Below are 16,538 nucleotides of genomic sequence, written 5' to 3'. Positions count from 1 at the left end.
GTTCCTCCGGAAATACCTCCAATACTTCTTTTGGAAACTTCTACAGGAATTTCTCCAAAATTTCTTCCGGAAACTACTCGAGAAATACATCTAGAAATTTCTTCGTATATTTCTCCGGCAATTCCTCCATGATTTCCTCCAGGAGTTCCTCCGCAAATTCCTCAATGATTTTCTTTGGAAAATCCTCCGAAAAATATTCCAGGAATTACTCCATGAATACCTCCGATAATTCCTCCAGGAATCCCTCCGGAAATTCGTCTAGGAATTCCTTCGGAAATACTTTTTGGAGTTTCTTCGAAAAGTCCTCCATGAATTCCTTCAGAAATTCCTCCGGAAATCAGGGCATTTTTTCCAGGAATTCCTCCGGACGTTCCTCCAGGAATTCCTTTGGAAATTGCTCCATAAAATCAGGAAAGGAAATTTCTCCTAGAATACTTCCGGAAATTTCTTTGAGATTTCCTCCGGGAATTCCTTCTAATTCCTCCAGGTATTATTCCGAATACTTCTCTGGGATTACCTCCGGAAATTCTACCGGGAGCTATTCCCGGAGGAATTCCCGGATAAATTCTCAAAGAAATTTCCTGAGGAATTGCCGAAGGAATTCCCGGATAACTTCCCAAAGAAATTTCCGGAGGAATTTCCGAATGAATTCCCGAAGAAACTCCCGGAGGAATTCCCGAAGGAGTTTCCGGAGGAATTGCCGAAGAAATTCCCGGAGGAATTTCCGAAGGAATTTTAAGTAGGTATTCCTCCAGAAATTCTGTCGGGTATTCCTCTGGAAATTTCTTTGGCAATTCCTCCGGGAATTCCTTCGGCAATTCCTCTGGGAATTCCTTCGGGAAATTCTTTGGGAATTCCTCCGGGAATTCTTCCGGAAAATCCTTCGGGAATGCTTCGAGAATTTCTTCGAGAATTCCTTCGGGAATTAATCCGGGAATTCCTTCGGAAATTCCTCCGGAAATTCCTCTGGGAATTCCTTCGGAAATTCCTCTGGGAATTCCTTCGGAAATTCCTCCGGGAATTCCTTCGGAAATTCCTGCGGGAATTCCTTCGGGAATTCCTCCGAGAATTCCTCCGAGAATTCCTTCGGGAATTCCTCCGAGAATTCCTTCGGGAATTCCTCCGAGAATTCCTCCGAGAATTCCTCGAGAATTTCTTCGGGTATTCCTCCGGGAATTCCTCTGGGAATTCCTTCGGGAATTCCTCCGGGAATTCCTTCGGGAATTCCTCCGGGAATTCCTCTGGGAACTCCTTCGGGAATTCCTCCGGGAATTCCTTCGGGAATTCCTCCGGGAATTCCTTCGGGAATTCCTCCGGGAATTCCTTCGGGAATTCCTCCGGGAATTCCTTCGGGAATTCCTTCGAGAATTCCTCCGGGAATTCCTTCGGGAATTCCTCCGGGAATTCCTCCGGGAATTCCTCCGGGAATTCCTCCGGGAATTCCTTCGAATTCCTCCGAATTCCTTCGAATTCCTCCAGGAATTCCTCCGAAATTCCTCCGAATTCCTTCGAATTCCTCCGAATTCCTTCGAATTCCTCCGGGAATTCCTTCGGGAATTCCTTCGAATTCCTCCGAGTTCCTTCGGGAATTCCTTCGGAATTCCTCCGATTTCCTTCGAATTCCTCCGATTTCCTTCGGGAATTCCTCCGATTTCCTTCGGGAATTCCTCCGATTTCCTTCGAATTCCTCCGGATTTCCTTCGAATTCCTCCAGATTTCCTTCGGGAATTCCTCCGATTTCCTTCGAATTCCTCCGGGATTTCCTTCGGGAATTCCTCCGGGATTTCCTTCGGGAATTCCTTAGGGAATTCCTCCGGGAAATTCTTCCGGGAATTCCTTCGGGAGGAATCCGCTGTGTTATTTGTTAGGTTTTTCAGTTTTACGTTTCTATTTGAACGTCAGTGTGCGTGTATTCAGTTTGCCTGGCTGGGGTAACCCGGTGCAATGTGAACTGGCAAAAATCTCATGGCGAAAACCTACGCAAAATCAACAAAACGATATTTGGATCACAACAACAAACGAAGTCGGCCAACAACTCGCTGTAACATACCACATTTTTGCAGAATATTGATTAACTTAATTTAGATGATGCTGTTGACGATCCAATCAATCGATCTAGATCATACGATGACACATCTTTTTTCGAAGTTCTGGACGAGGTTAATAGTTCCATCGCAAATCCTCAAGATAAATTTGTCGTGGGTGCCAACAAGCGAGTGCACATCTTACCGTATCAACATAACAACATCGGAAATAGCAATAATGCTTCCCGGATGAATGTCTCTACGCCTGCCGCACATGTTACGTAAGCACTTATAGACGAATCCAAGTAAAAATAAGAAGAAGACACACGACGGTGTCAACTTTGACAGATCCTACAGCACAGCATAGGAAGATCATTTTAAAATGCTTATAATAAATTCTAGAGAAATTGTAATTAAAATCTGATTAATGTAGGGTACGGAAAAAGTTCTGAATTACATATTCGGAAGCTTATCTCAATTTTTTGAATATTTTCCAAAAATGTATCTATCATACAGTTCGGAACTTTTTCCGTATCATACTTCAATCAGATTTTAATTACATTTTGTCTAGAATTTATTATAAGCATTTTAAAATGATCTTCCTATGCTGTGCTGTAGGATCTGTCAAAGCAAAGGATTCGTTTATAGGGGGAGGGGGGTTTGTCGTTTTCTTACGCACCATATAAATAAAAAATCATTTGTATGAAAGAAAAAAGCTTACATGTGGGGAGGGGGGTCGAAAATGCCAGAAAAATTGCTTACGTAATATGTGTACGACCCCTAACAAGCAATTTGGGACCAAAACTACCTCTGCCCCGACACAAGTCATTGATACAAGTGCTAATCGTTCCGAACTAACGTACAACTTTGCGTGTGCGACTAGAACGGCAACGTCGCGGTGCAACTAAACCGAACTCACTACCGTTGAGAGTAGCTAGTAAGAATCGAGCTCCTAATGATTCTGAATCGTTCTACGTCACACCTTTTCTGCCGCTAACCGCAAGTCGAGCACATCTGTATATGGGCCTCCATATACAGATGTGCTCGACTTGCGGTTAGCGGCAGTTCTGCTCCTGATCAAAATGAAGAGGAAGTAAAACAATACTTCATCGATATTTCCAATGTTAACTATTCTTCCGTAAATGTGATCAAACTCGTTCCTCGTGGTAAGAATGCCTATCCTTCGTGTCTTTCAAAGTCACTGTTCCCCGAAACAACTCCAACACAGTTGACGATAGCTGGTATAGGCCGGATGGAATTGCAGTTCACGTGTTTGAGCCTACATCAAAAAACGGGTCTGCAACACGTCTCCCAGTAACACAGTAATCTGCCCCAGTGCAGTAACACTTCAATCGGGACAAACAACGTTCCCTGTCTCATCAGGTAAGCCTTTGAACGGTAAATGTAAATGGTAAATGGTAAACAGCACCAAACTTAAATGAAGACTCGATGTTACAGTTCGACGCCACCGACAAGCCCGTCCGTCTTCTGGTCATCAGTTATTTGATTTGAAACTATGGAAAAAGTTTTGAGTGATTATATCAATTCAAATTACATGATCAAACATCCACTGTCTAAGTTCCAGTTTGCCTACCAATCCGGTAAGTCGACAATTTCGGCACTTCATACAGTGGTATCTAAGGTGGAAAAAGCTCTATCGGCAAAGGAAATAACGCTTTGTTCATTCATAGATATCGAAGGAGCTTTCGATAACGCTTCTTATTCGTCAATGGATCGTGTCATGAAGAAAAGAAACTTTGACACGAACATTATCAAATGGATTCAAACCATGCTTGCAAAAAGGGAAATTTCTTCAAAGCTGGGAAGTTCGTCTATTACAGTATGGGCAACGAAAGGTTGTCCTCAAGGAGGAGTCCTCTCACTACTAATGTGGTCCTTAGTGGTAGACGATCTTTTAAGAAGCTTAGAAGAAAAAGGTTTCGAGGTTGTAGGCTTTGACGATTATATAGTCATCATAGTGAGTGGGTGATTTGACAATATCTTGGCAGAGAAAATGCAATGGGCCCTAAAATTTGCGCATTTATGGTGTATTCAGGAGAGCCTAAGCATTAATCCGTCAAAAATTGTGATTGTACCATTCACTAGGAGAAGGAAATTTAGTCTAAAAGCTTTGAGGCTAGGTGGACTAGAAATTCAACTTAGTGTATCGGTCAAATACCTGGGAATCATTCTGGATTCCAAAATGAACTGGAATGCTCAAATTGAGTATGCGATCGATAAGGCAACCAGCGCGTTCTGGATATGCTCTAAAACATTTGGAAGAAAATGGGGTTTAAGACCAAAAATGATTTATTGAATCTACACTTCCATCATTCGTCCAAAACTGACATATGCTGCTCTTGTGTGGTGGCCAAAACCAAAGAGGCTAGGGGCGATTCAAATATGACGTCCACTACTTTCTAGGATTTCTAGACCCCCTCCCCTTCTGTCACGTTTTTTTGTATACCTAGTACATGTACTGTCACAAAATCTTAGACCCTCTCCCCCTAAGGCCAGTGACATCATTTTTGAACGACCCCCTACTGCACAGAAGAAGCTGACAAAACTGCAAAGGTTAGTGTCCATCGCTATAACGGGAGCGATACGTAGCACTCCTACAAAATCGTTAGATGCAATTCTAAATCTGCTACCATTACATGAATTCGTGCTGTTAGAAGCGGAAAAGAATATGCAAAAACTCAAACGGTTGAAATTATTCAAGCCAGGAGACTTAGTTGGCCACTTGAGCATTTCACAAAATTTCCAATATGAGCCAGTAATGAATATGAATGGAGACTTGATGAAACCTGGGGAGAACTATGACATTCCTTATAATATATGTGAGCCATCACGTATGGATTGGGAAGTCGGAGGTTCCATAAAAATCTATACAGATGCCTCAAAAATTGGAACAAAAACGGGAGCAGGCATCTTCGGCCCGGGGGAAGCGATCTCAGTTGCAATGGGAAACTATCCAACAGTGTTTCAAGCGGAGATTTTTGCTATAATGGAATGTGGTAATGTCTGTCTCAAGAGGAATTATAGATATGCAAATATTTGTATTTTCTCTGATAGTCAAGCGGCACTCAAAGCATGAAGTAGCTTCAAATGTACGTCAAAACTTGTCTGGAAATGCATTCTTTCATTGCGAAAGGTGTGCCAAGAGAACTCCGTAAACCTATACTAGTATAGTTCCCATGGGCTCCGGAACACTGTGGCATTGAAGGTAATGAAAAGGCAGACGAGCTTGCGAAACAAGGTTCAAACATACATTTCATTGGCCCAGAACCTTTCTGGGGTATATCATAGTGTACCGTTAAAATGGTATTGAAATCCTGGGAAACACAAAGGTTGATGACCAACTGGATGGTCGCCAAAAAGTGTGCTCAATAATACTAATGACACACTGGTGGTATAAATACCATGGTACAAGAATCTTGATATGAGTACCATACCATTTATTGTCTTGTCTATTTATTGTCAAGTATCACAGGTGTGTCCTTAGTATAACCAACAAATTTCTAAATAGTGGCTTTATGCAACCAAATGAAATTTGGAACGCAAATCCTGGAAAGGTAGAGTTTTTTTTTTAAATTTTTATCAATTTTGCCGGACTGGGAACAGACGCGTCTTAGGTTGTTTACTTGAGAAATGGTGATCAACCTACACAGAAAAAAATAAAGAACCTAAAAAAAAGTTTAAAGAACTCAACTTTGAGTACGAAGTTCAAATTTTTAACTCAATATTAGGTAGTTTTCTCACTCCCTCTCATGAATGATATTATAAACAAACAGAGCTGCATCGACCCAACGTGTGCTGCTCCGTGGAAGAAGCCAAATTTGAGTTGTTTTCATCATAGCCTCGAGTGAGTGAAAATAACATAAATTTGAGTTGGTGAAACTTCATAGTGGGTGAAAATTCAACACGGGAGTAAAGGCAAAGTACTCACCGGATTTTTTCGCATTTTACTTATTTTTGGCTTCTTCCACGCAAGGGCGAATTTGAGTGAAAGGAACCGTAAGGTGAGTTGTTTCGCGGTTCCGTGTACAAGATGCGTAGTTTATACACATAAAAAAATTTAATGTTATTTATTATTAATATTTCTAATACTTTTTGCCAAAGCAGGCGCTTAATAATAGGTATAAGAAAAAACTTATACATCGCATTAGTCACATACATTCCGAAACTTATACTTTTCATTAACTTATGAATGTTATTAGCTTTTTGATATTGGGTCATTCATTAGGTGGCATAATGAAGAGTATAAGCGTATAAGTATTTTCGAATGGTTTTTTGCCATAACTTACTTACTGTGCTTCGATAAGGCCGATGATTTTCTCAGGAACCCCCTTGCGTCTCAGGGCGCCCCACATATTCTCGTGATTGAGACGGTCGAAAGCTTTTTCGTAGTCAATGAATACCAAGTAAAGGGACTCTTGGAATTCGTTGACCTGCTCCAAAATGATGCGGAGCGTGACAATATGGTCCACACAGGATCTTCCGGCACGGAATCCGGCTTGCTGCCGCCGGAGAGTCGCATCGATCTTCTCCTGAATCCGGGCTAGCATAATTTTGCACAGAACTTTGAGAACGGTACACAGCAACATAATGCCTCGCCAGTTATCGCATACAGTCAGGTCACCCTTTTTGGGCACCTTCACTAAGATACCTTGCATCCAGTCGACCGGGAAAGTTGCGGTGTCCCAGATATTACGAAATAAACGATGCAGTAGTTGAGCGGATGGCATGGGGTCAGCTTTGAGCATCTCGGCTGATATGCGGTCGACCCTGGGGCTTTATTCGATTTCATGCTTTGGATGGCTGTTTGAATCTCTAGCAGTGATGGAGCTTCGGTATTGACACGTGTTATACGTCGGATCCTAGGCAGATCATGCCGAGGTGGTGATGGCCTGGTTGGCACTTGAAAAAATTGTTCGAAGTGCTCGAACCAGCGTTTCAGCTGGTCAGTTGGGTCGGTCAATAACTGATCATTCGCGTCTTTCACAGGCATCGTTGCATTCATCTTCGCCCCGCTTAAGCGTCGTGAGATATCGTAGAGGAGGCGAATGTCCCCGGTTGCGGCGGCTCTCTCTCCTTCGTCGGCCAGAGAGTCTGCCCACGCTCGCTTGTCCCGTCGACATGAGCGTTTTACTTCCTTTTTGCCATAACATATAAGGGGTTAGGGACAAAGGTCGAAAGACAAAAGGTCGAAAGGACAAAAGGTCGAAAGACAAAACGTCGAAAGACAAAGGTCGAAGGGACAAATGGTCGAAAAGGACAAAAGGTCGAAAGGGACAAAAGATCGAAAGGACAAATCTTCATAATATTGTTTCATAGTAATTACTCCATCTTTGAAAATTGCTCATGCTTCAACTTTGATTGATGTGAATTATTTCTACTTGAAGTCAAATGCATTTCATATTTTTTTTTCGGAATACACCCAACTTGTTATCAACTTGTACTTGATCGACCTTTTGTCCCTTTCGACTTTTTGTCCTTTTCGACCTTTTGTACTTTTCGACCTTTTGTCCTTTTCGACCTTTTGTCCTTTTCGACCTTTTGTGCCTTTCGACCTTTTGTCCCTTTCGACGTTTTGTCTTTTCGACCTTTTGTCCTTTCGACCTTTTGTCTTTTCGACCTTTTGTCTTTCGACCTTTTGTCCTTTCGACCTATTGTCTTTCGACCCTTTGTCATAGATCCACATATAAGGTTATTTTTTTACGTGTAGCAAATAGGGATATACCACAAAAGTAACAGACGAGCTCGGTGGTTTAGGACCCTAGCGTAGTATAAATAGTGTAAGTTGCGATTGTTTTCTTCAAGTCGAGTCAAGTACGAGACACTGAAGGCGACCACACAGTTGAGGTCGAAATACGTATCTGCAAAGTGTCGTAACCAAGCAAATCCCTCTTCCGATTTGCCTTTAACCAACGAAAACAAACGCAGAACACCGAAGGATAATTCGCATGTTCACGCCTCAAAAACAGAACACTGAATGATGCTCGTTTATTTTCACCGTTTGAATCATCTAAAAATCTCTGTCAGAGAGATTAAATTTCAAATTTCTTCTCATTAGCTTCTTAGTATGCTGGCATTTCAAATGCCTACTACGATTGAATTTCAAATTCGTTATTATTTTTAAATATTTTAGTTTATTTCATTAAATAAGAAATACGTTCCACAAATCCGTCAACAAATGCAAATGCTTTTTTCAGACTCACTTTATTCCCCACAATATTCACCGTCTCTACTCTTCCTTTTTTCAGTTAACAAATTATTTGGAGCTGTTAATACGACAACATGAATTTAATCGCATTCTTTATTTTATACCAGCCCATTTGTTTATACGCCCGATCTTTTTTTAAACGGGGGATGCGTTCCGTTTAAAAAAAATTAAATTAAATTATAAAATTAAAATTCGAAATTTCGTGTAAAAAAAGTTTTTTTTTTTTAATTTCTCCAAGAACCATGCTAAATGGAGCAACTTTGCAAAAATTGTGTATGGGTTTTTTTTACACGGCCGTGTAAAAAAAATCCGTGTAAAAAGAGAACCGCGTGTATATCAATAACAGCTGTGAATTTATTATTTGTAGCCCTGAAGCATTGATGCTGTCCTAAAACTGCTCAGATAATTCTGTTTAAAACTATTGATTTACTCAATCATTAACTAAACCAATTTAACTCAAATCCAATCCAAATCCAATAAAAATCAAATCCGAATCCTATCCAAATCCAATCCAAATCCAGTCCAAATCCAATTAAAATCAAATCCAATCCAAATCAAATCCAAATCCGATTAAAATCAAATCCAAATCCAATTAACACGTACGTCCCCAACCCCCATTTTACGACAAAACTCAAAATTCAAAACCACGCTGCTCAGCCAATTTCTAACGGATTTTCAAGCAATCTTCTGGAATCGATCACAAAATTCCTATAGTTTTAGGAACAGAGGTCAATTTTTGTGCAATGGCCATGGTTCCGGAGATATTCCGGGGAGTACTGGGGTTACCTCCCTCCCGGAAAAAATGGTCACTGGCAGATCGACTTCGAAATCCATCGAGCGACATGTCAAACTTCATGATTTTGCAAAACAAGTACACTGGAGTACATTTCAACGACTTTCGATCGAATTGTCCACCCACCGGGTGCTTCCAGGGCCTGGTTCCCTTGGGGAAGTGGCCAATATCCGTCCAATCTTGGAACCCATCTTGCGACATATCAAACTTCATGATTTTGCAAAACAAGTACACTGGAGTACATTTCGGCGACATTCGATCGAATTGGCCACCCTCCGGGTGCTTCCAGGGCCTGGTTCCCTTGGGGAAGTGGCCAATATCCGTTCAATCTTGGAACCCATCTTGCGACATGTCAAACTTCATGATTTTGCAAAACAAGTACACTGGAGTATATTTCGGCGACTTTCGATCGAATTGGCCACCCTCCGGATGCTTTCAGGGCCTGGTTCCCTTGCGGAAGTGGCCAATATCCGTTTAATCTTGGAACCCATCTTGCGACATGTCAAACTTCATGATTTTGCAAAACAAGTATACTGAAGTACATTTCATCGATTTTCAATCGAATTGGCCACCCTCCGGGTACTGCCAGGGCCTTGTTCCCTTGGGAAAGTGGTCAATATTCGTCTAATCTTGGAACCCATCTTGCGACATGTCAAACTTCATGATTTTGCAAAACAAGTACACTGGAGTATATTTCGGCGACTTTCGATCGAATTGGCCACCCTCCGGATGCTTTCAGGGCCTGGTTCCCTTGCGGAAGTGGCCAATATCCGTTTAATCTTGGAACCCATCTTGCGACATGTCAAACTTCATGATTTTGCAAAACAAATATACTGAAGTACATTTCGGCGATTTTCGATCGAATTGGCCACCTTCCGGGTACTTCCAGGTAGACCTGTGCGCTGATTGATATTTTACCGGCGGTGGCGTGATAGATCATTTTCAGGCAGCAGCGGCGGCGTCACGCCGTTAGTGATCAGCGGTGGAGTGGATCGGCGTGAACCAGTTCAAGCGCCAAAATTTCTTCAGAAATTCATCAAGGAATTCTTCCAGAAGTTCCTCCACTAGTTTTTTTTAAAAAGATCGTCAAGAAATTCCTCTGGACATTCCTCCGTAAGTGCCTCTGGGAAGTTACTCCAGAAACTCCTCTTTGATTTCGTCTGGAAGTTCCTTCAGGAATTCCTCCGGAAGCTATTTTAGGAATTCATCTGGAAGTTCCTCCAGGAGTTCCTCCGGAGGTTCCTCCGAGAATTCCTCCGGTAGTTTCTCCAGGAATTCCTCCGAAGGTTTCTCCATGAATTCTTCCAGAAGTTCCTCCAGGAATTCCTCTGGAAACTGGAATTGACCACCAAATTTCTGGAGGATTTTCCGGATTCCTGGAGGAATTTCCTGGTGGAGCATATTGGATAAATCCTGAAGGAACGTCCGGACGAATTCCCGGAGGAACTTCGGCAGGAATTCCTGAAGGAACTTCCGGAAGAATTCCGGTACGAATTTCCGGAGGAATTACTGAAGAAACTTCCAGAGGAATTACTAGAAAACTTCCGGAGAAAGTACTGGGAAACTTCCGGAAGAATGAATGTAGGAACTTCTAAAGGAATTACTGGAAGAACTTCCGGAGGAATTCCTGGAGAAACTCCCGGAGGAATAACTGGAACTTCTTGGAGGAACTTCCGGAGGAACTCCTGGAGGAACTTCGGGAGGAATTCCTGGAGGAACTTCCGAAGGAGTTCCTTGAAGAACTTCTGGAGGAATTTCTGAAAGAACTTCCGGATGAATTCCTGGAGGAACTTCGGGAGGAATTCCTGGAGGAAATTCCGGAGGAATTCCTGGAGGAAATTCCGGAGGAATTCCTGGAGGAAATTCTGGAGGAAATTCAGGAGGAATTCCAGGAGGAACTTCCGGAGGAATTCCAGGAGGAAATTCCGGAGGAATTCCAGGAGGAAATTCCGGAGGAATTCTTGGAGGAACTTCCGGAGGAACTTCCGTAGGAATTCCTGGAGGAATTCTTGGAAAAGCTTCCTAAATGAACTTCCAGACGAAATCCGGGAGGAGTATCTGGAAGAATTTCCCAGAGGCACTTATGGAGAAATATCTGGAGAAATGTCCAAAGGATTTCTTGACTTTTGAAAAAACTCGTAGAGGAACTTCTGGAAGAATTCCTGGAGATACTTCTGAAGAAATTTTGGCGCTTGAAACTGGTTCACGCCGAACCACGCCGCCGCCAATCACCAAAGCCGCCACTGGCTGCAAATCATCTATCACGCCACCGCCGGTAAAATATCAATCAGCGCAAGGAAGTACCCGGAAGGTGGCCAATCCGATCGAAAACTACCGAAATGGATCCCAGTTTACATGTTTTGCAAAATCATGAAGTTTGACATGTCGCAAGATGGGTTCCAAGTTTGGACAAATATTGGCCACTTCCCCAAGAGAACCAGGCCTTGGAAGTACCCAAAGAGTGGCCAATTCCATCGGAAATCGCCGAAATGTACTCCAGTGTACTTGTTTTGCAAAATCACGAAGTTTGACATGTCGCAAGATGGGTTCCAAGATTGGACGAATATTGGCCACTTCCCCAAGGGAACCAGGCGCTGGAAGTACCCGGAGGGTGGCCAATTCGATCGAAAATCGCCGAGATTTACTCCATTGTACTTGTTTTGCAAAATCATGAAGTTTGACATGCCGCAAGATGGGTTCCACGATTGAACGGATATCGGCCACTTCCCCAAGAGAACCAGGCCCTGGAAGCACCCGGAGGGTGGCCAATTCGATCGAAAGTCGCCGAAGTGTACTCCAGTGTACTTGTTTTGCAAAATCATGAAGTTTGACATGTCGCAAGATGGATTCCAAGATTCAACGAAAATTGGCCACTTCCTCACGGTAACCAGGCCCTGGAAGCACCCGGAGGGTGGCTAATTCGATCGAAAATCGCCGAAATGTACTCCAGTGTACTTGTTTTGCAAAATCATGAAGTTTGACATGCCGCAAGATGGGTTCCAAGATTGAACGGATATTGGCCACTTCCCCAAGGGAACCAGGCCCTGGAAGCACCCAGAGGGTGGTCAATTCGATCGAAAGTCGCCGAAGTGAACTCCAGTGTACTTGTTTTGCAAAATCATGAAGTTTGACATGTCGCACGATGGATTTCGAAGCCGATCTGCAAGTGACCATTTTTTCCGGGAGGGAGGTAACCCCAGTACTCCCCGGAATATCTCCGGAACTATGGCCATTGCACAAAAATTGCAACCGTTGGTGTCGTCGCAACCGTCGCAACCGTCGGTGTCGTCGCGTCGGTATCAGCTACAAAATGCTCGGAAATAGGTCATACTCAGAATAGAATGATACAATCACTGGGGCGTCCTTCGCGTTAAATATTTAGTGGTGAGTCAGCATTTATGTAGTGATGGATCTATGATTAAACCATTGTCATTGCATTCAGATTTATTTTGCAATTAAGCTGCATTCCTAACTCGTTTTTGAAGATAGAAACATTTTTGCCTTTCTCGTACAACAATGTCGTACCGAAAGGGTATCATTGCGCTCCAAAACCGATTTATTGTAGAAGGATCGTAGACCCATAACAATAACCTCGGTTCCTAAAACTATAGGAATTTTGTGATCGATTCCAGAAGATTGCTTGAAAATCCGTTAGAAATTGGCTGAGCTGCATGGTTTTGAATTTTAAGTTTTGTCGTAAAATGGGGGTTGGGGACGTACGTGTTAAAATCAAATCCAAATCCAATCCGAATCCTATCCAAATCCAATCAATATCCAATCAAAATCATATCCAAATCCAATTAAAATCCAATCCAAACCTAATTCAAATCTAATCCAAGTCCAATCTAAACCCAATCCAAATCAAATCTCAATCCAATCCATATCCATTCCAAATCCAAGATTTTGAGATACTTAACCGAAATGGTAAACTTATGCAATTTGATGACACCAAGCAGATGAACTGCAAATAAAACCATCTTCAATTCAACATTTTTTTTTTAAATTTTTATTTCCACTACTTTTAGATTACGAAAACTTTTCAAATCTCACCGACAAAGAGATATTCAATTCAACCTACTATCTTGAACAACAGCTCCGCCAATCAGATGAATTTAAGACTTAACAAATATTCATCTCATTGATTTTGGTTTTCTCAACCACTCTGTAGAAGACAACTTTCCAAATCGCACGAATGTCAAGATATCCAACCGAATTGCCAATGTAACTGTGAATCTAACGCGCCAACTAGCGGATGAGTTCCAAACATAACTGATAACTGATTATGAAGTAGACCACCTTTGTTTTATTTTATATTTCTCAATATTGCTTATTTTGCTTATTGAAACACAATCTATTTTTTTCTTGTATAACTATTCTGTCAAAATTCTCGCTTTTCTTCCTCTCGCTTTTTCCTTGACACTCTTTATTTTTTCATATTTGTTGTAATTTTTTTCATGGCTTTTCTTATTTTTTTACCATATTATTTTCTCGTTTGCGTCTTACCTTTTCATTTGCCCTTAGCATATCATGGCTTATCTTTATTTTTTGCCGTTCTCTTTTCCAACTTAGACTTACCATTATTTTTTGCCTTTTATAGCATGACTTACCATTATTTTTTTTGCCATTTTTTGAGACTGAGGCTTACCATTATTTTTGTGCCATATCTCGTCTGGGGTTTATCTTTTTTTTTACTCTTCACGAATCATAGCTTATCTTCTTTTTTTTTTGCCGTATTTTTTACGTCGGAAGCTTATCATATTTTTTTTTGCCTCATTCAGCTTTTCTACTACTACTGACCTTCCTTACCTTGTAGGGAGCAACGACTACGTCATTGTCGTAACCAAGCAAATCCCTCTTCCGATTTGCCTTTAACCAACGAAAACAAGCGCAGAACACCGAAGGATAATTCGCATGTTCACGCCTCAAAAACAGAACACTGAATGATGCTCGTTTATTTTCACTGTTTGAATCATCTAGAAATCTCTGTCAGAGAGATTGAATTTCAAGTGTATGATGGCATTTCAAATGCCTACTACGATTGAATGTCAAATTCGTTATTATTTTAAATATTTTAGTTTATTTCATTATTTTTATCATTAGATAAGAAATACGTTCCACAAATCCGTCAACAAATGCAAATGCTTTTTTCAGACTCACTTTATTTCCCACACAAAGATATCAAAATAATTGGTGGAATTAAATGGAGAGTACTAAACTCGTCTTAGACGGTTGAATATAATTTCTCAGAAAATGAAAAACAAATAATAAGAATGTTTATTTAAATATTCTTCTTGAAATTATTTTTTGCGGACTGACAAAAAATGACAAGAATGACGGAGAATGACAAAAAAATGCGCCCACTTCTTTCATGTATATTTGCAGACCCACCGGCAGCTCTAACGCTGGCGACTGCATGCTGTGTAGACAAACACAGCGAACGAACGAACCAAACGCGAGCAAAAAGCACTTCAGTACGCGTTGCTGTGTCAAATTGTAATGACTCGCACACGGCAGGCACTGCTTCTTTTATACACAAACAAAATCTTGCGGTGGACCCGAAAGCCCGTGACATACCGCATTCTGATGTCCGTGTTAGGTAAGCACGGGATTTGTTACAAATAAAATTTTAGCTGGTCTTGAAAGAATTGAAATTTTCAATAGCTTATCGTTAATAATCTTAAGTTTCAATTCTTCAAGTTTCAATGAAATAGGCAAATTGCTGAAGAGTGTCCGATTCGATTGATATAAAAAGCTTAAAAATCCATTGAAAGATAAAGGCGCTAGTAACGTTTGAAATCTTCCCCTTCAGCGTAACGCTCTTGATTTCCAAAAATCTAAATGACACCCAGTATGGTAAAGAAAGACGTAAGTCCTACGTCAAAATTTTAACCGATGAGACTGATCGCCCTTTAATCCTGATCAACTGAACTTCTATGATGACGCCCCGACGCTGCGGTGGGGGACTCCGTGTGACGCTCGTAATATCCACACAACATCGAACGCCAACGGAAGGATTTCGGACAAGAGACCGACCCGTCGACGACGAAACAGACCGGACGACGCTGTATGAAATTTCGACGAAAGCTACTCGGCCCAAGCCTAAAGAAATCCGAGGTATGGACCTTCGAAGATCTGCCCCAACCGACGGTTGTCCTGGTTGTCTTTGTGCGCTTTGTTTGACGGAGGAGGCCGTGCACGACAATATGGATTTATAAAGGTGTGTAACAATTTATCCTATTCCTATACATCAAAATAGACTGCTCTATGGAGAAAAGTCAAAATCCACAAAAACTGTAGAAGGGCGTAGAAGGGCAGTAAAGCCCTACATCGTTTATAATTTCAAACGATAGTGGATCTGTCAAGAATACATGAACCGATTTATATAAATTCTGATAATAGTCTAAGCCAGTAAAAATTATATTTTTGTGTTTGAGACTTTTTAATACATGTTTATTATTTTGGGCTGAGCCAGAGACGTTGTTTATAGATAGAGACCCGCAAACAGTGAAGCCGAAAGTACCAAACGAACCGTCAAACGCGGTACCAAACGAGCAAAGTAAACAAACATTACCAATCGGTACTAAATGCAAGATAGGTATTGTAATCAACATTATAGAAATTATAAAAAAATTTGGAAAGTTCAGTGAATGAAGATGTTTTCAGAGTTCTCATACTTACTTACTTACGGATCCTGTACACCTCCGGTGGTGCAAAGGGCCGACTTGAAAGATCTCCATCCTGAGCGTTGCCCGGCTATCGCTTTAACCTGTTGCCAGGTTAGATTTCGGTCGACTTCTTTTATTTCTTTATTAAGGCTTCGCCGCCATGAGCCTCTGGGTCTGCCTCTGCTGCGATGTCCCGCTGGGTTCCAGTCTAATGCTTGTTTACAGATTTCGTTTCCGCCCCTTTACGTAGAGTGTGGCCGACCCAGCCCCACTTCCGATCCCGAATTTCTGTTGCTATCGGCCTCTGGTGACAACGACGATGGAGCTCATTGTTTGAGATCCAGCTGTGAGGCCACCAGGCCCGAATTATATACCGCAGGCATCTGTTAATGAACACCTGCAGCCGTTGAGTGTTCTCCACTGATACACACCATGTTTCGCTAGCGTATAACAGCACAGATTTCACGTTAGAGTTGAAAATACGTAATCGGTGCGTTCACTTATCTGCCTGTTTTTTCTAGCTATTTCTTGAACTCGCAAACGCATCCCTTGCTTTCTTGATCCGTGCGCCTATGTCGATCTTGGCACCGCCGTCTGACGCCATTTGGCTACCAAGATATTGGAAGCTTTCAACATTCTCCACTGGTTGCCCGGCTACTGTGAAACTGGAAGGAGTCGCCGTGTTTACATCCAACGATTTGGTTTTGTTGACGTTTGTAACCGTTCGGTTCCAATATATACTTGCTGGCTCCACCACAAGTCCTTTTTACCCATACTCCCCTCTGAATATGACCAATAAAAAGAAACAATAATTCATCTCACTCTCATGT

At 41.7% G+C, this 16,538-nt stretch overlaps 1 protein-coding gene across 6 annotated transcripts in view; it reads left to right on the top strand.

The window, feature by feature from the left end:
* The window catches only part of LOC134211818 (uncharacterized), a 150,257-nt gene that overhangs the window by 58,563 nt on the left and 75,156 nt on the right, over positions 1-16,538 (top strand). Inside the window, exon 7 of one of the 6 annotated variants that reach the window (XM_062689100.1) lies at positions 14,853-15,172. The exons of the other annotated variants lie outside the window; for them this stretch is intronic. Coding sequence (XP_062545084.1) covers positions 14,853-14,885 — 33 coding nt within the window. The 3' untranslated portion in view covers positions 14,886-15,172. Of the gene's footprint in view, positions 1-14,852; positions 15,173-16,538 lie in introns of those variants that run through there. 6 annotated transcript variants of the gene reach the window in all.

The sequence above is a fragment of the Armigeres subalbatus genome, chromosome 2 (genome assembly GCF_024139115.2).
Source record: "Armigeres subalbatus isolate Guangzhou_Male chromosome 2, GZ_Asu_2, whole genome shotgun sequence".
NCBI classification, from domain to species: domain Eukaryota; kingdom Metazoa; phylum Arthropoda; class Insecta; order Diptera; family Culicidae; genus Armigeres; species Armigeres subalbatus.
This window is presented reverse-complemented; position numbering and strand designations above follow the sequence as displayed.